General features: G+C 43.5%; 2 protein-coding genes across 6 annotated transcripts; one reads left to right on the forward strand and one right to left on the reverse strand.

The window, feature by feature from the left end:
* Positions 1 to 1,327: 1,327 nt before the first annotated feature.
* Positions 1,328 to 12,768, reverse strand: Mitd1 (microtubule interacting and trafficking domain containing 1). 2 transcript variants are annotated; one of them, XM_021166728.3, is made up of 7 exons: positions 12,540 to 12,768; positions 7,590 to 7,691; positions 5,044 to 5,180; positions 4,201 to 4,251; positions 3,404 to 3,519; positions 2,009 to 2,069; positions 1,328 to 1,812 (listed from the first exon to the last, which is right to left on the reverse strand). In XM_021166728.3, exons 1-7 carry the CDS (start codon positions 12,688 to 12,690, stop codon positions 1,717 to 1,719), a joined length of 714 nt encoding a protein of 237 aa, XP_021022387.1. In that variant the 5' UTR covers positions 12,691 to 12,768; the 3' UTR covers positions 1,328 to 1,716. The 2 variants fall into 2 exon arrangements, with proteins under 2 accessions (XP_021022387.1, XP_021022377.1); XM_021166718.3 differs by having other exon boundaries at positions 1,330 to 1,812; positions 4,165 to 4,251.
* A 69-nt stretch (positions 12,769 to 12,837) lies between these two features.
* Mrpl30 (mitochondrial ribosomal protein L30) lies at positions 12,838 to 20,799 on the forward strand. 4 transcript variants are annotated; one of them, XM_021167632.3, is made up of 6 exons: positions 12,838 to 12,974; positions 15,334 to 15,414; positions 16,330 to 16,406; positions 17,722 to 17,802; positions 20,154 to 20,300; positions 20,524 to 20,799. In XM_021167632.3, exons 3-6 carry the CDS (start codon positions 16,356 to 16,358, stop codon positions 20,725 to 20,727), a joined length of 483 nt encoding a protein of 160 aa, XP_021023291.1. In that variant the 5' UTR covers positions 12,838 to 12,974; positions 15,334 to 15,414; positions 16,330 to 16,355; the 3' UTR covers positions 20,728 to 20,799. The 4 variants fall into 4 exon arrangements, with proteins under 4 accessions (XP_021023291.1, XP_021023307.1, XP_021023299.1 ...); XM_021167640.3 differs by having other exon boundaries at positions 12,904 to 13,087; XM_021167648.3 differs by lacking the exon at positions 15,334 to 15,414 and having other exon boundaries at positions 12,871 to 12,974.
* The last annotated feature ends 486 nt before the right edge of the window (positions 20,800 to 21,285 follow it).

Genomic DNA, 21,285 nt, shown 5'->3' on the forward strand with positions numbered 1-21,285 from the left:
AAGGGCTGAAGCAGGAAAACTGCCATCCAGAGACCAGCCTTTGCTACAGAGTGAAAACCCAGTCTTAAAAACCAAAGTGCCCATGGGCTAAGGCTGTACAAAGGTTACTCCCAACCTTGGTGACCTCACTGACGTGCCTGAGCAGTGAGGAAATGCAAAGCCAACTCCTCCAAGAACTTTTGTTCATGCAAAATACAAAGCAGGGCAGCAACGGCTGGGAATGTGTGCCATTGGCTCCTTATCGACTAGGATTCGGGCTCCTGGGTCAGGGCGGGTGTGCGTGTGTGGACTGACTGAACTGTCAGAACTGTGTGAAAGGGATTTCTTCCTTGATGACTAGTTTCTCCTCCGGCTGGTACCACACTTCAGATCTTCTCCCAGCACGAGATTCCTAAGGAAATGCCAATGTACTGGGGCCATCATTGCAGCAGGCATCTGATAGCCCCAGGAGGGGGACAAGTAGTCTGTCAGAGTACCGCTGGGTCCTGCCAGGACAGTTACATGAGGATAACTAGACAGGCCAAGTGACTTTATGGAGCTCTGTGACATTGGATATCTGAGAGTCAGAAAACATCTCCCAAAGGCTATCATTTTTTTGTTGTGTTTGGAGGCAGGGTATCACCCAGTCCACATTGGCTTCAAGCCAATTTAGATAGATCGCTCGATAGATAGTCTAGAATGACCCTGAACTCAGGATCCACTAGCCTCTACCTCCCAGGTGCTGGATTACAATCATGCCCCATCAACTCCGGCTAACTATTTTAACTAAAACTACTGTGCTTGACTGCTTGTTTTGTGGTGCTAGAGATGGAAGCCAGGACCTGGCACACACCAGATATGTGCTGTAGTTTGAGCTACAACTTCAGCCATGTGTACATTTTTTTTTCTCATGATTAGGCCCTCAGCCCATCCCTCCCCTCCCACCAAAGATTTATTTATTTAATGTATATGTGAGCACACTGTAGCTGTCTTCAGCCACACCAGAAGAGGGCATCAGATCCCATTACCGATGGTTGTGAGCCACCATGTGGTTGCTGGGAATTGAACTCAGGACCTGTGGGAAGAGCAGCAGTCAGTGCTCTTAACCACTGAGCCATCTCTCCAGCCCTATACATCTCTTACAAGCACTGGAATCTATGATGCTCACTTAGGAACACGAATCTCCCAGGAACAAGACTATCATCCAGTTTTCCGCATAACAGCTGTGCAACACTTCCTGAGCTACTTTCCAACAAGCAAACAGAAATTGGTAAAATCTTTGAGTTAACTCTGTGACTTAAAAGGAAACACTGTAAACCTGCTGAACAGCATAGTTACAGATGAGTGGATCCAGAAATTAGTAGAAATGTAAACATTTATTGTTAAATTCATACATTATAAAAAATATGTTTGGAGTAAATAAAAAGGAGAAACAAACTCAGTATTTGCTTTGCTATGGTTTGAATGTGCCCCCAGAAGTTCATGAGTTCGAATCTTGGTCCCTAGTACAGCAGTGTTGAGAGGAGAAATCTCTGAGGTGTCAGGCTTTGCCTCACAAGCCTGCTCCATCTGTTTTGCACTATGCCCTGTGGGATGCAGAAGGAAGAAGATCCTCTCCAGATGCCAAAGCCCAAACCTCTATCCTTACACATTATCCAGTGTGTAGTATTCAGTTCTAGCAACAGAAAATGGGCTGAGGTCACCTACAGCAGAGACGTATACTTAGGTCATTACACATCATATTTTTTTTGTGTGCTTGTTGTGAAATATGTCCACTGTTGTTTCATGACACGGTCTCAGGTCTAAATCACAATATCCAAGAGAAAAACGACCCTGCAAAGAAAAGAAGAGTACTGTTAAAAGCAACTCACACAGAAAGTCAAACGTGATGTTCTGTCTAGAGGGCCAGCCTCTCTAGAGGCTAAGAGCCCAGGAGCCCATCAGAACAAGTAAGAAAACAGTGCTCACACGTCGTCATAAAGTCATATCGGAAACAGTGCTCACACAGAATCATACAGTCATAGCCTACCTGTGGTTTCTTGAAATAATCAAGGCCCCTTCCGATTTTAATCATCCATCCATTGTTGAACCTGTTGAAGTGAGTGCATAGTATTATATTCAAGCCATCTGAGTCAGACAGTTTTTAAAGGCAGAGTTGGTTAAGAATCAACAAGATCTCCCCCTAAATGAAGTAAAGCATGAGTGGAATAAAACTGGGGTTAGTCCAGAGTTTCGTCTAAGAAAAACAAGAGGGGCACTGAACTCCATCTGCTAACCTTGTTAGAGCACTGGACACCATCTGCTAACCTGGTTAGGGGAGAAAGAACTCGACTAGTAAATGGAAAGCCACTTTTGAATTTCAGCTTGCCCAAGCTCTTCTCTGATAACAAGTGGTTTGCAAAGTGCTTTCAGGAAGAGTGTGGTGACGTTTCAAAGGTGCCTGTGAGGGCTATTCTGGTGTTCAACTTGATAACATCTAAAACTAACGAAAGCTCAAATACCTGTAAGGGATTTTTTTTTTCTTTAAACGATTTGACGTGCGAAGACCAATTTCTTATCACAATCTTTTGAGGCAGGAAGATCTGCCTTTAATCTGGAAGAAGGAAGCCTGCTTTATTTATCTGCTTGCTCTCACCTTGCTAGTCAGTCTACTCAGCCACTAACACTCAAACCTACTTACTTCTTCAGGATTCCAGTGTATACTGAAGACCAGCTGAGACTTCAAGCCTCATGGGCTGAACAACTCTGGGTTCTTGAACCTTCGGTTGGTAAACAGCCATTGTTGGACTAGCGGGACCACAGCCAGTAAGCCACTCTAACAAATCCCCTTTACATATACATATACATAGTCCTTCAAGAGAACCCTGACTACCACAGTGCCACTATGCAGAACAGAGATGCAGATCGGGATCCCAAGGGCAGCCCAGACACTGACCTCTGCTTCAACAACAGCAACATTGCCATCCAATTTACATATTTAGCTTCTGACTTACTTTTTATTAGAAACAGGGTCGCTTTGCAGTAGCATATGAAATCTACTATGCTATAGGGAAGGAAGGGTCACTAAGAAACTCTGCATGCATCCTCTCATCGACAGTACACTACTAGAACATACCACCAAAGCCACACCAGGTAAACTAATTTCAGTAGGAAAGGAATTATCTCCTAACATAACAGTGGCTATGGTCTGCACAGAACTCAGAACTCCCTCCCACATGACATAGAACCTGTAAATATTACTTGACTAAGAATTAATGCACTCTAAGAGGTAAACCAAGTTGGTTTATTTGTTTGTTTGTGTCCAATGTACAATTACTAAATTTGAGCTTGATTTGGATATTTAAATACATGTATTTAATTATATTACATTAGAATTTTTAAAGTATATCTCAGCTTTAAAAACAGTAAAACCTTATACACTAACCTAATTTCTCGGTCATGTATCGATGAAGAGTAGTTTATTTCCAACGCCACTCCGTGACTCCCGAGGGACTGCTTTATTTCTTCCAGGCCACTACTTTGCTGTGTGTTCCCCAAACCCTATTGATAGCATGAAAACATAATTTACTGCCTCTGTTATTAAGTTAAACTATCCATGAGCTATACAATAAATAAATAGATCTACAGAGAGATTAAACTGAAAAGATTTATATCAATTTCAATATTGCTATCTCAAAGAAGCAACTGTTGGTTGGGTAATTCTCTTCTTTTTGTATTGTTTTTATATAAACAATTGAGAATATCACACAACTCCCTCCTACCTCCGCCTCCCTGTTGCTAAGAGCACAGGCACATGACGCCATGCTCAGCTTCTTAAAATGTATCCTAGCAAGGATGCTCAGTTATCCGTGTGAGACAGCCTACTGCTTAGACTAACCCTGGAAAGTATAATTCTTCAGATACACTTCTACTCAAGTCAAAATCAAGAAAGACACAGCCACAGTCTAACCCCAGCACATGGAGTAAAGGACAGAACAGTCACTGGTGCAGACTGCAGGGTCACTGAGACCACACTGACAAACTCAAATTCAAAGAGCTCAGCAAAATGGCTGAATACGAGGTCAACACTCTCAAATCAATAGCTTTTTTTCTTAAGACAGTCTATGCTTGGCACACAGTGCACGATCAGGTCACATGTAACGGATGCAGTAAGTTAAGAAAGAATGAGGCATTTCAGATACCTACTTCATACCCAGAGGTGAGAAGGTGAATGGTTCTTACTTTACACGGCTTCTTAATCAGCATCTCACAAAACCGAAGGAAGTTATAGAGCTGAAAGGCATTAGGGCGGATTAGTACTAGCTTCACAGTGCTCCGGCAAGAACTGAGTCTGTAATCCTCAGCCAGCCGGATCAGAACCAGGCTGCAGAGAAGCAAGCAATCTGAACGCCAGCAGAGAGAACTAGAGAAAGCCTGCAGTTACCAAGCTGTAGCAGAGCTGTTGGCACGCCTGGAGGAATGCCTGGGGGCCTCCCTGGTGGAGGAGTTCCCCCATCTGGTGGTGCTTCTTCAGGGCTCACCACCAAAGAGGTGGATTAAAATAATTCAAGTAAAGGTGGAGCGCTGTTCCACAGGGAAACACATGATGGACCCAAATATAGCAAGCTACATGGAAGTTTTAAATTTAAGCTTCTACAGCAAATTATTGGGTACTGTGCACAGGGATCAAAATAAAACACTGTACTTTATAAGCACTGTATCCTGAAGGAAACACCAATGTCTAACAAAACTATTTAAGAGAACTGATTCTAGGATACCCTTCCCTAGCCAGATACTAAGATAGCCACAAATGGTTCTGTCCCTTATTTTAAGCAATATAGTATCATCCCAAAACCCACACACCTCCTCCTGGGCCCTTTAAATTGCCTCTAGACTACATGATACCTAACACAATGTAAACACCATTCGTTACCCTTATCTTGTCATGTTTGTATATGTTCAGTACAGATGGAATTTTTACCTATATTTCTGATCCTCTACTGAATCCGTGGGTAGGAAACCCATAAACACAGGTAGCTGACTGTACATTTAAAGTCACATTTCATTATATTTTAGTACACTTACCTGATGAGTTTGTCTAATATAAGGGTCTTCTATCCAAACTTCTGTAACTGTCTCGTGTAGGTATTCTCTAAAGAGTGACTCGTAACTGAAGCCAGTTGCATTCTCTTCTATTTTAATTTGCTTGTGATATTTTCCATCTGCAAAACACAAGCTACAGTAACGTAACCAGGGACCACTTTAAAAAGTTACATCTCTAATCTTTTGTGTGTGGGGATGTTTGTGGGTCCCCAGGGATTGGACTCTGGTCTTTACATTTGTTGGCAGGTGGTTCTACCCACGGGACCACCTCACCAGTGCCTCTGAGCACTTTCTTTATACACAGTTATGTGGCACACAGGGGACAATCAGGATAAGTTACAATCTTTCAAACTTACTGACTCAAAAGCTATCACATGCCTACACTAGGCTGCACACTGCAAAATGTTTCATACCCATAGGGAAAGAAGACGAAATACTATTCCAAAGGCGATTCCTGCCTTCGCAGACGCTAAGAAAGGGCTCCATCCTTTTTTAAATTTAAATTTTTTTCTTGAAATTAAAATTTTTTCTTGTTTAAATTTTTAAAAAAATTATCTACCTTGTGCCTATAAATGCCTTGCCTGCATGTATGCATCTGCACCACATACATGCAGTCCTGCGTAAGTCAGAGCACAGCCTTAGATTCTCCGGATTCAGAGTGAAACATGGTTGTGAGCTCCTATGTGGGTGCTGGGAACTGAACCTGGGCTTCCCTGCTGCGCCATCTCTCCAGCCCACAAGGGGTTACTTGAAAAAGCTTTCAAAAGAGTCAGGCAGCAGTGGTCCAGACCTTTAATCCCAGCACTCAGGAAGCAGAGGCAAGTGAATCTCTGAGCTCAAGCCTGATCTACAGAGTGAGTTCCAGGACAGCCTGAGCTGCACAGAGAAACCCTGTCTGGGAAAACCAAACTAAAAAGAAAAAAAAAAAAAAAAAAGGAAGAAAGAGGATTGTGCTGGTTTGCATATGCTTGGTCCAGGGAGAGGCACTATTTGGAGGTGTGGCCTTGTTGGAGTAGGTGTGTCACTGTGGTGGTGGATTTTGAGACCTTCCTCGTAGCTGCCAGAAGATGCCAGCCTTTTCCTGATCCCCTTTAGAACTCTCAGCTCCTCCTGCACCATGCCTGCCTGGATGCTGCCCTGCTCCCACCTTGACGATAATCGACTGAATCTCTGAACCTGTAAGCCAGCCCCAATTAAATGTTGTCAATTAAAGAGTTGCCTTGGTCATGGTGTCTGTTCACAGCAATGGAAACCCTAACTAATACAAGAACTGACTGTATCAAGGTGTGGTTTAGACCCTGTCACAGTGGGCAGAACAGGACGTATCCAGTCATATCCACCTTCCTTCCAGCTGGCCACTTCATATCTCACACTCTCATGGCTAACATGAGCGTTAAACATAAACAGTGCCGGGGAGATTAGAAACAGATGCTAGTGCTGGAAGAGCGTCTTTTTAAGACTTTGTTTTGAAGACAGGGTCAAATGTAGCCCAGGCTGGCCACAAACTCCTTATGTAGCTGAGGGTGACCTTGGATCCCTAATCCCTTTCCTCCACCTCCCACGTGCTGAGACTACAGGTGTATACACCACAGCCTCGCTGTATTTTTATTTATTTACTTACTTATCTGTTTGTTGGTTTGTTTTGGTTTTAAGGTTTTTTTGTTTCCTTGCTTGTTGGTCTGCTTGCCTTTGGTGCTGGGGATTGAATCCAGGGCATTGCACATGCTGAACGTGCTACTGTTTTAAGCAGACTTTTAGTGGTTCACACTATGTGAACTGAAGTTCTTAGGAGACTGTGTAAAATGAAAGACAAAAACAACCCATGCTAGCAGAGTTGCAGATGTGTCCGTGTGTCTGCCAGCACCAAGTGGGCTTTTCTCACCCAGGAGTGGGGTATCTCTGAATGAGCAATAGCCATGTGTAAAGTCAGAAGGTGGCCACGCCCACTTACACAGATGCTCATGAGCTGTCGGCCACGCCCACTTACACAGATGCTTATGAGCAGGGAACTCATAGCAGGTCCAGAGGAATACCGACCTCACCTCTAATCACTAAGAATATATAACTCTCGAAATGCTTTGATTCACAAGAAGCCACTGGAGTTCCCTTAGCTATTCTAACGATGTTCATTTTTTTCATAAAAGTAAACAGATCCAGAATCCACATTTAGAACTCTTCTGCAATATTCTTAAACTGAGGTCCATTCATACACTTCTGAGCGATCTACAGATACCTTTAAAATGGCCAAGTTTTCCTCACGTGCTCAAAGGATGACCGAATCCCCAAGTCCCAGAATGAAACCCAGACACTGTTAAGAACAGCGTCTGTACGAGTGGTAAGGAAACAGCAATCCCACAAAGCACCCAGGTACTAGTGAAGTTGCCAAGACAACATCAAGCTCCAACAGGCAGTATCTTTGAACCCAGGGCCTCAAGAGGCACCCCAACTCTAAGCCCCACCCCCAACTCTAAGTCCCACCCCAACGCTAAGCCCCACCCCAAGTCATGTGGCAAAAAAGAGCCTTTTACCTTCTTTTTCTTGATCTAAGTATTTCTTTATATTTTCTGCTCTATCCATGTAGCCGGAGATTTTCGTTCTGAGAACACATCTTTTACTGGACTCTTTGGTGCCTATGAATAGGAAAAAAGAACAGGAATTTTTCTCAAGTTTCAGAATAGCTTTTCTATTTAGTTCAGCAATTTGTCAGGTTTTCTACAAACTCCCTACCGTTTACAATGTGCTCAGATTCAGTGTGCTGGAGGACATGAAACAGCTCAGGCTAGGAGCACTGCTTCAACACTGCTCATCTCTTCCTGATTATCCACACCTTGGAAAGTCTAGATAGTTAAGCTATCATTTTATCAAGAGCCAGCTTTTCTTTTAGGCCTCCACATTATAGTTAATGTTCAATCATTTTCCCAGCCACCAAAAAACAAAAAAACAAAAACCAACCCACACAAAACGGCAAGTTATTTTTCACAATACATTATCAATAAAGCTTACCCTGCCCTATTACACAATACATCATCAATAAAGGTTATCCTGACCAACCCCCAACCACATCTGGTTCCCTTCTTCCTTTGACATTGTTCATAGTTTCCTAATTTGTTTTTAAACATCTCGTGTTGATTTGTGTGTGTGTATGTGTGTATGTGTGTGGTATCAGGGATTGAACCCAGAGCCTAATGGATGCTCATGATAACACTATAAATGGGTAACATGAGCTATCATTGAACAAGATCCCCAGGACTCTGAATTAATTTGAACTACATATCCAAGGTAAAGCGAGCAGATAAGCTAGGCGTGAACCCTTCTACAAATCTTAGTTGCAGAATGCGTGTTAGTTTGAGTTGTTTGCTATCTTCTCATGAACAAAGTGAATTTATGCACTTGGAACAAAAATATTAGAGAAGCCAAATGCCCTTCTTGGTGGATTTATGCATGTGTGTTTTGCCACTGATTATAACAAGGGTTAGTTTAAATTTCTCTAGTCATCACTACCTACCCCTCTGTAGGAGAGAACCTTGTAACCCTCACGTTCCACCTGCTGAAGTGTGGTGGGTATTGGTCTTAAGCTGTAGTGTGCAATCCAGAGCTACAGTACTTCTTTCAACATGGTCTGTTCCCTTTTGAATTCTTTCTCACTCTTACGTTTTGCAAGGTAGTTGTTGTTTCAAGACAGGATCACCCTATGTATCCCAGACTGGACCGGAACTGCTTAGCCTGTGCTGGCCTCAAACTTGTGCCTGTCCACCTCAGGCTCCACATGCAGCCAGATAGAGACAGAATGGGATTACAGGCTGTGCCAGCAGGCCTGGCACTCCCTTACTTTTGATGTGACATGTTTTAAACTCATCTTTGAATTTCTTGTTCCATCCTTGTGCGACCAACCATTTTTCAGAAACCTGTGTCTTTTTATAGTAGTTTTATAGAAGACAATCTTACCATGGCTTCTAGGCTCTCTCAGCCAGCCAGCTAGAAGTCCATGTGGCTTGCACACTTTATAAAGTATTTCTGTCTCTATCTAACTGTATGTGCATTTTAAAGCATGAGTTATGCTGACAACTTTGACCCAGTAAAGTTCATTCCAGCCTTCCCTGTTCCCTTCCTTATAACTTAGAAATATTTTCTTCACTTAATTGTAGGGTACACTTAAGGAAGTTTCAGGTTTCCTACCCCTTAACCTGTGCGAGAAAAAAAATTACCAGCCAGCATACAATACTTGCATGCTACTAGAGTTGGCTTTTTTGCCCTTCTTCCTGTTTTTTTCCCCTTCCCTTAAGACAGGATGTTATGTAGCCCAGCATAGCTTCAAATTAGAAAAGTAGCCAAGAGTGACCTTGAACCTCTGACCTCCCAAGCGCTGGGATTACGGGTGTCCAACTGTCCAACACCATGCCCAGTTTTGTATAGTCCTGAGAATGAAACCCAAGGCTCTGTGCAGGCTATATAAACATTCAGCCAACTGAGATATCCCCAGAGCTGTATCTCCCTCCTCCTCACGCTCTTCAGCTGAGGAGCTCAGAATGCTGTCAGTCATTCTTGATTCTCCTCCTTCCTTTCTTCCTCCTTCCTCACCCACAATGCTTTAGGTATAATCATTCTCATTCATTACTGGCTTCATCCTTTGTGTATTTCCTGTGCACAATGAACATCTCCTCTCTTCTCTTGGATACGGTTTGAGTGTACCCCCTCCTTCAAAGGTTCATAAACAGGAGGCTGCGTGTGTCCTGTGTGACAACATTAAGAAGCACAGAGCCTCTGAGTGGAGAAGGGTCACTGAGGTGCCGGCCACTGCAAGGGATTGATACAGTTCCCCTATTGCCAGTTATCTCCCACAAACAGCTGTTACAGAAGCACAATACAGGGGCCAGCAAGATAGTATGGCAGGTGTGATGGTTTGTATAAGCTTGGCCCAGGGAATGGCACTATTTGGAGGTGTGCCCTTGTTGGGGTAGGCGTGACCTTGTTGGAGTGGGTATGTCACTGTGGGAGTGGGCTTTAATACCCTAGTCCTAGCTGTCTGGAAGCCAGTCTTCCACTAGCAGCCTTCAGATGAAGATGTAGAACTCTCAGATCCTCCAGCACCATGCCTGCCTGGATGCTGCCCTGCTCCCACCTTGATTATAATAAACTGAACCTCTGAACCTATAAGACAGCCCCAATTAAATGTTGTTTTTTATAAGAGCTGCCTTGGTCATGGTGTCTGTTTGCAGCAGTAAAACCCTAACTAAGACCAGGTTAAGGTGCTTGCCACTAACTCTGAAATCCTGAATTCCATCCCTGAGACATAAATGACAATGAGAAGTGACTCTGCCAAATTGTTCTCTCACCTCCAGAGATATACACTGTGGCCTTTTTTTTTTTTTTTTTTTTTTTTTTTTGCTAATCATAGACCTTACGGGGGCATTTTCTCAATTGAGTTTCCCACCTTTCAGGTAAATCTAGCTTGGGTCAACTTGACATAAAACTAGCTGCCATGCCTGGGGAGGAGAGCACTAGCTAACACTGACAGTACTGATATTTGGTAAGTGCTGGATAGTTTTATGTCAACTTGACATAAGCCTAAGTCATCTCAGAGGAGGAGGGGACCTCAATTAAGAAAATGCCTAGCTGAGCGTTATGACACATGTCTTTTTAATCTCAGCACTTAGGAGACAGATCTATGAGTTCAAGGCTACCCGGTCTACAGAAAGAGTTTGGATAGCTACGGCTACACAGAGAAACTCTGAGGAGGGGTGCCTCCACAGGTTTGGCCTCTGGCAAACTTGTAGGGCATTTTCTTTATTGGTGATTGATGGAGAAGGGCCTAGCCCATTGTGAATGGAGCCACCACCCCCGGGCTGGTGGTCCTGGGTTCTATAAGAGAGCAGGCTGAGCAAGCCATGATGAACAAGCCAGCCAGCAAGCAGCACTCCTCCATGGCCTCTGCATCAGCTCCTGCCTCCAGGTTTCAGCCCTGTTTGAGTTCCTGTCCTGACTTCCTTCAGTGATGGACTACAATGTGGAAGTAAATAAACCCTTTCCTCCCCAGGTTATTTTTGGTCATGGTGTTTCATCCCAGCAACAGAAACCCTAACTAGGACAGCAAGCTAATACAAAAAAAAAAGGGTGGGGGGAGTTTAAATTTTAAGTGGAGGTATTCTCTGTGGATAGATAAAGCTGCTCCCAGAAACACAACTTACTAAACAAATAAATAGGAAAAATAAATAAATAGATAGATAGATAGATAGACCCCAGTGCTGAGAGTGGGCTAGCTGTGAGTTCCCCCCAAACAATACAGGATTGCCCCTGCTTTTGGATGTCCATCAAAACTCGTTCATAAGACCCTATTGCTAAAGACGCCACATGTCTAGCCCACTCTCAGCACTGGGGTCTATCTATCTATCTATCTATTTATTTATTTTTCCTATTTATTTGTTTAGTAAGTTGTGTTTCTGGGAGCAGCTTTATCTATCCACAGAGAATACCTCCACTTAAAATTTAAACTCCCCCCACCCTTTTTTTTTTGTATTAGCTTGCTGTCCTAGTTAGGGTTTCTGTTGCTGGGATGTCAGAGAGAGAACAAACTGGAGCTGGTTGAAAGCGTCCTCCTTGTTGGATAGTCCCATGGTGTTGGATGGTGCTACTCAAGCTGCTGGGGGAGAAATGTCTTACTCAGCCACTCCCTCTGTTAAAACCAACCAGCTGGGCAAGATGAGCCCATTGGCGCAATCGTGGTAAACGTGGTACCCAACTGCTTTCTGATTGGATGTGAAGTCTGCTTGACAAGAGGGACTCTCATTTGGTACTTTATACCTAACTAAAAATCAAGACTGTGACGGTCCTAGGTCCTAGGGGCCGTACTACTACTGCTGTAGTTTTATTAAATCAACATGATGTATCTGTCAAACTGCCCTCTACCTCATTATGTTTATGCCCATAGAGCAGTGCTGTAGTCCACATGGTCAGAGAAGCCTCTTCCACCAGTACCGGGTAGTGACTGCAGAGACTGCACATAGAATAAATGGCTGTGGAATGCACCCCCATCTTGAGAATGAATATATATAATCATTGATGGAGGAGGGAGAGACAATTTATTCAGTGCTGTAGTCGCTGGTAACGTGCACATAGCCCTGTAAACAAACTTCCACCCTAGTGAAACTCAATGGATCATAGTTGGGGTGAGGGCAGGAAGGTGAGCCAGAGGGAGGAGAAAAATCATGTCACAAACTGACAACAGCGAAGAATAAAATTGATTCAAACGCAAGACCTATCAAGCCTCATAGCTTATATTTGGTTATGCCTCTTACGTTTCAGAATAGTGACCTATGGTCCTTAGCGATAACATCGGTCTATTGCAAAGGCCACCACCTCCGTTGTCCTGCAGATTATCAGAATATAACTCCTGAATTTGAATGCTTCCTGGTAGTTAGTAAGTTTCGTTTTCTTAAGTTTCCGCTCAGTCCCAGACAGAGCGGAAACCGAAACTCGCTCACCTTTCAGAACCTGCAAGAGCATGTCAATCCCCTCCTGGTAACACACCAGAGCCTGCTGGTACCGGGACTCTGCATCCAGCTCTACTGCCCGCTTTAGTACCGCCACCGCCGCAGTGCTATCGGAATCCTGTCCCAGGCTGGACTTAGCCATCACTGTGACAACTCCAGGGCTCCGCCAGCAAATTCCAAGACCTTGACCCACTGCGCTTCCAGGAAGCGCACAAGTGACGCCACTGCGCCTGCGCTGTCTTCTATGGCGCGTTGTGAATGGGCCGGGACAAAAAAAAAAAAAAAAAAAAAAAAACTTTCCCGGAACCAAAGAACCTTACGGTCTGTGACGGCAACGGCGTGGTTTGAATGTTGCACTCGGTCCACCTGCCTCTGTTCCTCTCCTTCCGGCTGCGGGGACGTTCCGAGTGGATACAGCGGTCGCCGGTGAGTGCGGTCGTGGGAGCTGGAGGCTCTCTCTGCAGTTACGAACTGACTTTCTTTCTGTTTCGAGTTGGAGGTCCCGCAGACCCATTTCTTGATCTTCTGAAAGCAGCCAGGTTGTCACTTTATTCGAGTTGTGCTGCGACGCGCGTGTCTCTGAGAGTCTCACTAGTGTAGATCTAGGTCCGAGCCATCCAAGCGTCAGTGAAATTTATTTATTTTTTTAAAGAAGGCAAAACTTGATTAATTTTAAGATGTTGCGATTTTAGAGTGCTGAGTTTTTGGAGTTGCTGTTTATTAAAGACAGTGATTTTGCAGGCCGCTGTGATTGTCACCTGTTAAAGCAGCTGCTTTTTGTGGCTGAGAGGCCGTTATGACGGCTGCCTACTACCTTTACGTCCTGGGAATTCGAGGAAGAGAGACATTTGTTGATTTCAGAGAACTCGGTTGATTGCACGGGAAATTCTGGGTTCTATATTTTCAGAAATGTTCACTCCTCGTTATAGATATATACCTTGTCCCTTTAGAAAGAGAAATTAATTAAAGAACCACTTACGAGCTGGTGTTGTAGTTTAGGGGTAAAGAGCTGTTTACGTGCATAGCCATTGTAAAAAGGCAAAACAATAGCAAAACTCCAGCAAACCTTTCGGGGTGAGGGAGAAGAAAAATGGTTTTGGCAGCCTTCTGTTTTTCTGTGTATACTCATATATTAACATATTAGAAAATAGAAATAGGTTATATATCCCATGTGATAAATGGTATTTTTCAGTTTATTTTTATGTGTATGGGTGTTTTGCCTGTCATATCTACACCATGTGCATGAAGTGCCCATGGAGGCCAGAAGATAGTCAGATACCCTGCAACTAGATAGAGTTAAAAAAAACATTTGTAAGCTTCCAGGTGGTCACCGGGAATTAAATGTGGGACCTCTGGAAGAGCAGCCAGTGCTCATAATGGCTGAGCCATGTCTCCAGCCCCATTTTTCTGGTATTTGCAACAGTACAGAGGAAAGTTGTTGTACAGTAGATGGCAGTATAATTGCTTCAAGGTCCAAAAGCTACGCACATAAGAATAATGCCTACTGTATTGAAATGAGTTGCAGCTCAGAGCACTTATATTCTGTATGCAAGGCTATGGGTTCAGTCCCCAGTACCTTCCCTCACCAAAAGGAAAAACAACAACAACAAAAAGCAGTTTTGATGGTGCTGCCTGCTTATATCTGAAGTTAAACTTCAGCAGAGAATCTTGAGTGCCGAAGCTGCTTTGAGAGACACATCTATGACTTGAGCAGATCCAAACCAAAATATAAAGTCCTTGTCTTCTGGCACTGTCCCGTGTACAGAGTGGAGATAACCACTAAATGGTAAACCAGCAAAGTACAATAGAACATGAGTACTCAAGTAAGGCAAGGGGCAGAAGTGCTGGCAGGGCTGTGGCTGCGAATGTTAAGCTGTTTGGTGGAGGTAGTCCTCATCCAGGACTGAAACAGCGTGATCCAGGTAGACCTGTTGACAAGAGAAGGTTTGAGCCAAAATAGGGAGAAGACCTCCAGCTTCAACTAGGTGTTGAACGCAGAAACTCATGCATGCCAGGTAAGCGTTGTACCTCTGAAACATATTCCTAGTTCCAGCTTTAATTTTTTTTATTTATTTTTTAATAAATGAGCTTTTAGTTTTAGGCAATTTTAGATTTCAAGAGAAGTGGTGAGTGAAGCTTAGTACAGGGACCTGTACCTTCCCTGCTCAGTTTCTGCCTTTATCATCAAATATTAGGGTAGGGTGCTCAGTGCAGCCGCTGAACCAAATTGGTACATTATTAACGTCATTTGCTTTATTAAGACAGATTTCTTTAGCTTTGCTGGGGGTCCATGTCCTATTATATTCCAGGATCCAACTCAGACACCAATGTGGTGTGTATTGTATATAATGATGATTGTGTAGCTCTTGGGTTCTTGGCCAGTTTCTCGGGTTTCTAGTTGTGATGACCTTGGCAGTTTTCAGAAGTGAGATATTTGAAAATGTACTAATGAAGTGTTTTCCACAGTTAGGGTTACTATTGCTATGAAGAAACACCATGACCCAAAAAAAGGAAGCAAGTTGGGGAGGAAAGGGTGTATTTTCCTTTGAGAGACACATCTCTCTTCTACATCATAGTCCATCACTAAGGAAGTCAGGACAGGAACTCAAGCAGGGCTTATGGCAAAGTAACATAAAATTAGCTAGCACACACAATAACCCTCAGTCCATGGTGGTTTTTCTCTTAAGTGGAGTTAAATGTATCGGGTTTGTGGTGGAAGTCATCTCATTACATGTCCTGGGATCAAGTATAGGTGCTAGCAATGTTTTGTTCTGTTTTATGATAGGTTCCCACTATGTAGCCCTGGCTGGAATGCTGTCCGCTCTGATCACCAGTGGTGTTGCCAATCCCTGAGCTCCTGGTGGAGGTAGTGTTACGTGTCAGTTTGTTCTCCTTAATGGCAACCCCTGCTGTTCTGTACAGCACTCCTGGGAGCAGTTCTCCAGTCCCTTTACTTATATGTAAGTGTGGACTGATTCATGACAGTGTAGCTCCCAGTTATAAACTGAAACTTTGTTGTGTATTTGTTTAACTATAGTCACTCCAGTATGGCCACTGAGAGTTGTTTCAGTTGTGTCTGTATCCCTTTAATACGCTCCCTTGGGTTTGCATTTCTGAGTACCTACTGCCTGAATCCTCAGGTTGCAGCAGACTGTCAGCTGTCTCTTGAAGGAGCCCTTTCAAGCGAGTGCTATTAAAGTCACTATCTGAGCACAAAGTGTGTTCATAGCTGCTGGTGTAATTGTCCTCTTCACAAACAAAGTGAGCCCATGTATACATACATGCCAACCCTAGTGGTTGGCAGGGTTCCTGAGGGGAGATGAGGAGTCTGAAAGGGAGGACTTTTCTTTCTGTCCCAGGCTTCCCAAGTGTAGGGTCAGAGGCATGTGCCACCAATGCCTATCTGTACATACTCTCTTAATGGCTAGATACCTTGGGGAAGTGATTGCTTTCTGGAAGTCGTTTTCCTCATATGTAAAGTAAGAGGGCACTTGGTTCTGATTCTAAGAGGTAGAATTTCTTCAGTACCATCTAGTTTTGCATTTTCTGTGATTTCTCTGACAAAAAAAAAAGATCAAATATTATTTATACTTGTTGTGACAAGTTTTGGGTGATAGAAAACTCCATTTCCCAGTTTTGTGGGATGAACACAGACACTAAGCTCACTAGATGAAAATAGGATTGTTTAATGTATAATGACTACTGAGGTTTTACCGACACGGAAGGGGAGATGTGCCCATCTGCAATGTGTTTGACCAGCAGTGTGTTTCCTACTCCTCAGCCTCTGAAGAGAGAATTCCCACCCCCATGGCTGGGGTTCTGCGCTCCGTGTTCCAGAGGCCTCCATGCAGACTGCAGGTAAGCTTTAACTTTCCATGGCTTTCTCTTACAGCTAGGGCTGACCTCAACCTCACTGTGTGGCTGAGGATAACCTTGAGCTCTGCCTGCCTCCACTTCCCAAGTACCCAGGTTTGTGCAGTGCTGGGGACTGGACTCAGCTTGATGCATGCAGGCAAGCACTGTGCCAAGGGGGCTACATCCTCAGCTTAAGAGCTTGCTTTTTTATTTTTTCCTCTCTTGTTAATTACAAAACACAAAAGCAAGTTAATCTTTTTAAAAGGTCCTTCTGATGTAAATTAGTTGGTTTAGTTCTGCTGCATTTGTGGTGTGAGAGCTCAGAGCCTTATGAGCACTGGGCATACACTCTAACGGAGCTACACCCAGCCCTTGTTCATTTCTGCTCTATGTGCTATTTTCCCTAGAGATTTCCTATCCCAAAACGCCTTTTCCTGTAGACTAAGCCAATGAAAAGGCTACTGCTGATTGCCCTTGGTCTGTTTTAATGTTACAGTTTTAGGGGAAACCCTTCAATTATGAAAAGAATACATTTTCAATCACAGTCAGATAAACATAGAAAAAGTAGAAGATATGCAATTGCCTGAAGAAAAGAAATGTGTTAGCATCTCCTCCTAGTGTTTAGAGAGTACATTGGGATAACTAGTGTATACGTATTGACCAGACTGAGTACAGACCCAGAGATATGCTAGGACTCCATACAGAACACCTCCTGGCTGTGGGGATGGAAATGTCAGCTACTTCCATTTGGCTCATGAATTCAGTATGGTCTCCCTTTTGGTACTTTGGAAATTGACCCTCTGGGAAGATGTGTGACTCACATCTTAGTGTTGTAAGCAAAGGAAGCAGGACCAGGTTTCCCTTTTCTCACCCTGTCTAGACTTACCCTCTAGTTGTTGGGTCAGCTCTGTAGTTCAGGGAAGTCTGGAAGAGAAAGACTGCAGTGAATCCCTGTGTCCAACTGCAGGAGTAAAGGAGGATTGGGCAGTAAAGTCAAGAGGTGAGAGCTGGGCCTGGTGGTGCTGTTAGGACTGGGGACACTCACTGTGCTTTGTGTGGTGTTGGTTTACAGACAGTGTCTTACTCTTTAGGCCTACTCCAAACTTGAAGGAAGTAGCCAACCCCAGACTGGAAGTCTAAGTGCGTGTGGTTTTGCTTTGTTGTTCATTAGTGCTTTAATGAGATGTGACCATTCAGTGAGGTAGCCACGATAGACTGTTGTAGACTATGTTAGATCAGACACTTGTCACATAAAGGCTGGCGGATACAGGCTCTCACCCTACATGGAGTTCTAAATGACAAATGTTTTCTGCTTCAGACTGTGAAGAAAGGTGTAGAATCTCTCATTGGTACAGAGTGGATTCGTCACAAATTTACCAAATCAAGAATTCCAGACAAAGTAAGGCCTGATTCTTTTTAAAAATATTTTTATATACCAATTTTATAAAATTATAAGTTATTTTCAAATTTATTCCATTGTGTGTTGCATTGTGTCTGTGTTTGTGTTGCACAGATGTGTGTGCACTTGCCCTGGTTTGTGTGTGGAAGCCTAGAAGGCAATTGTGTAGTCATTTCTCTCCACTGCCATGGTACTGCTGGGGAGCAGAGCTCGGGTCATCAGACGTCAGGCACAGCAGCAAACACTGCTCATGGCAGATCACAGCCTGCTAGTGGAGATTTGCTTAGGTTGCACATGCATATATATTAGATATGGTGTAGACTTGGAAGTGCATATAGACAGACATAGTGTAGACTTGGAAGTACATATACATATGTGCTTATACATATAGTGCAGACATGAAAGTACATATAGACAGATATAGTGCAGACTTGAAGTGCATATAGACAGATATAGTGTAGACTTGAAAGTGCATATAGACAGATATGGTGTAGACTTGAAGTGCATATAGACACATATAGTGTAGACTTGGAAGCACATATAGACAGATATAGTGTAGACTTGGAAGCACTGTAGGAAGCTGACCTCCCTGCCCACAGGGTTTCATAGGAATGGGCTCCTATAATTTTCTGGCCTGTGTATTCTGCCCATGGTTCTCCCTTTATATACTGTGGTCTTTGTCACCATCGTCCTGAGAAGACTGTGAGTAGAGGCTCTCTCCGTGTGACTCTGTCCTCACTTCCTGCATCAACCACACAGGCAAAGCTCTCCTTTAGTTTGTTGTTGTCATTTTAATTTTATTTGGGTTTCACTTGCTTCTTAGTTAATTGAACTTTATGTAGTAAAACAGTTGAATGATACAGAAGAACATGACCAGAAGGCATGGAGGCTTCCTCTCTTCTTCACAGGTTCCCATTTGCATTGATATAAAGCAACTGTTAACATAGATGAAACAACTCGGACATTACTGCAGGCCATCATGTACGGGGTCAGTTTGCATGCTGTGTATACCCTGTGGGTTTTGATGAATGCATAAGATTATATATTCACTATTGCAGTGTCACACAGAACTGTGCACTGCCCTACATGTCACCGTGTCCCGCCTCTCAGGCTCTAGTCCCTAGCAGCCTTTTTAATCACTTTCTGGTTTTAACTTTCCCAGAATCCCACATAGTTAGAATCGTACAGTCTGTATATTAGCTTCTTACAACTCTTTTCTTGTTGACAGTTCATGATGCAGGTTTATGTAGTTTGTTTATGTGCTTACCTGCTTGCTTCCAGCTTGGGGCAGTAATGAAGCTGTACAAGTGCTTGTGTACTTGTGTATGGCTGTTAGATTTTGGTGTGTTGGGGAGATATTTGGTAGTACAATTAAACAGCAAAGACCATTTAGCCTTGGGCTGGTGAGATGACTCAGTGGGTAAGAGCACTGACTGCTCTTCTGAAGGTCATGAGTTCAAATCCCAGCAACCACATGGTGGCTCACAACCACCTGTAATGAGATCTGACGCCCTCTTCTGGTGTGTCTGAAGACAACTACAGTGTACTTCTCTATATAATAATAAATCTTTGGGCCAGAACAAGCAGGGACCAAGTGAGCAGGAGTGACCAGAGTGAGCAGAGGTCCTAAAAATTAATTCCCAGCAACCACATGAAGGCTCACAACCATCTGTACAGCTACAGTATACTCACATACATAAAATAAATAAGTAAATCTTAAAAAAAAAAAAAAAAAAAAGGCCATTTAACCTGGTCAAGCTGCTGGAGAGGTCATTTTGTTGGATGGCAATGTTTTTGTACAGGTTTCCTCCCCTACTATATTTTTATTTACTTTATTTTCAGATATTTAAAATTTTATTTTATGTGTATAAGTGCTTTGGCTGCCTGTATGTATGTGTATCATGTGAGTACCCAAGGAAGTCAGAAGACAGCAGCAGGTCCCGGGAACTAGAGTGTGAATGGCTGTGAACACCATTTGGGGCTGGGAACTGAGCCCAGGTCCTCCACTAAAGCAGCAATTGTCCTAGCTGCTGAGCCATCTCTCCAGTATCACCTGAAGAAGTGATAGAATACAGAGGGCAAAATTTACCACATAACGTCAATTTTAGAATTTCAGCTCTGGGCAGATTGTTTACAATAGCCATGCTGGTTAGCTGTCCTGTCGTAAAAGCCTGAAGCTAAAGTATGTAATTCTCAGACTCTAAACTGCTTAGGCCGAGGTTAAGGATAACAGAAAGATTATGGGCGGGATCATCACAAACTTTTGTACACTTTTGTCCATTTTTTAAGGCATAGGCAATATATAGAACTGTAAGTTGGGAGAGTTACCAGTCACAATTCTCCTTTTCTAGGTGTTTCAGCCTAAACCTGAAGATCATGAAAAGTACGGTGGGGATCCCCAGAACCCTCATAAACTGCACATTGTCACAAGAATAAGAAGTACAAAGAGGCGTCCATACTGGGAAAAAGATACCATCAAGATGCTCGGACTACAGAAGGTATGCAGCGATCCTGATCACCACCTCAGAGTCTCATCGGCTGCAGGCTCATACTTTAAAACCCACACTGTGTGCATTTGCTACCTCTTATGTTTAAATATGTCACTTAGTGTGCCCTGTTTATAAGTTAGCATACAAAACATGGTCCTTCAATGTGATGTTTTCCTGAAATGGTACCACTGCCTTTTGAATTGATCTGTGATATTGCTGCTCTTGTTCCTAGGCACACAGCCCTCAAATTCACAAGAACATCCCATCGGTGAATGCAAAGCTGAAAGTGGTTAAACACTTGATACGCATCCAGCCCCTGAAGCTGCCACAGGGACTTCCCACAGAAGAGACCATGTCCAGCACGTGCCTCAAGAGCACTGGGGAGTTGGTCGTGCAGTGGCATCTGAAGCCTGTGGAGCAGGAAGCGAAGTCCTGATGCCACAGCTTCAGCTCACAGATGCTCTTACTAAGGAAACCGTTCTCATTAAAGTGTATGTTAATCCAGTCATCTCCGCTGATGGAGTCCTGATGCTATCACTTCATTCAGTTCTCTCCCTTTGTCCCTTGAGGATTTTACTCCACAGTGGGCAATAACAGCGTTATTCAGATATCTACCATTAGGCCCCTAACACATCATTGTCTCCTTGCAGAAACTGTTATCTTCTTCAACTGCTTTCTTATTGAACTCTATAGACGTGAGAGACTATGTAGTAGTCAGTCTTGTGTTGTAACCAAATACCCAAGGCTTGGCTAACTTATTGGGCAAGGAGGTTTATCTTGGTTCTAAGCTCTGATGAGTCCAAGTGAGGGCAGTATATCTCCTGAGGACCTCCTGTAGGATTCCCTGTCATGTCATACATGATAAGGGGACATGACACAGTTTTTATGACAGTGGTGGAAGAGGTCACAGGCAAGATAGGAAGCAAGAATCAGGTGCTTACTCCTGGCACTTGGGAAGCAGAGGCAAGTGGATACCTTATGAGTTTAAGGTCAT

Source organism: Mus caroli, unplaced genomic scaffold (genome assembly GCF_978045245.1).
Source record: "Mus caroli unplaced genomic scaffold, Mus_caroli_1 scaffold_1, whole genome shotgun sequence".
NCBI lineage: Eukaryota > Metazoa > Chordata > Mammalia > Rodentia > Muridae > Mus > Mus caroli.

What these genes read in the sequence shown, in the direction of transcription:
- Mrpl30 (XM_021167632.3), top strand. Translation starts at nt 16,356, where the DNA reads ATGGCTGGGGTTCTGCGCTCCGTGTTCCAGAGGCCTCCATGCAGACTG. An exon ending in GGCCTCCATGCAGACTGCAG is followed by an intron (nt 16,407 to 17,721) that starts GTAAGCTTTAAC and finishes TTTCTGCTTCAG; the next exon opens with ACTGTGAAGAAAGGTGTAGA. An exon ending in AATCAAGAATTCCAGACAAA is followed by an intron (nt 17,803 to 20,153) that starts GTAAGGCCTGAT and finishes CTCCTTTTCTAG; the next exon opens with GTGTTTCAGCCTAAACCTGA.
- Mitd1 (XM_021166718.3), bottom strand. Translation starts at nt 12,690, where the DNA reads ATGGCTAAGTCCAGCCTGGGACAGGATTCCGATAGCACTGCGGCGGTG. An exon ending in ATATTAGACAAACTCATCAG is followed by an intron (nt 4,252 to 5,043) that starts GTAAGTGTACTA and finishes AATGCCTTTCAG; the next exon opens with CTCTATAACTTCCTTCGGTT. An exon ending in ATTATTTCAAGAAACCACAG is followed by an intron (nt 1,813 to 2,008) that starts GTAGGCTATGAC and finishes TTTTCTTTGCAG; the next exon opens with GGTCGTTTTTCTCTTGGATA.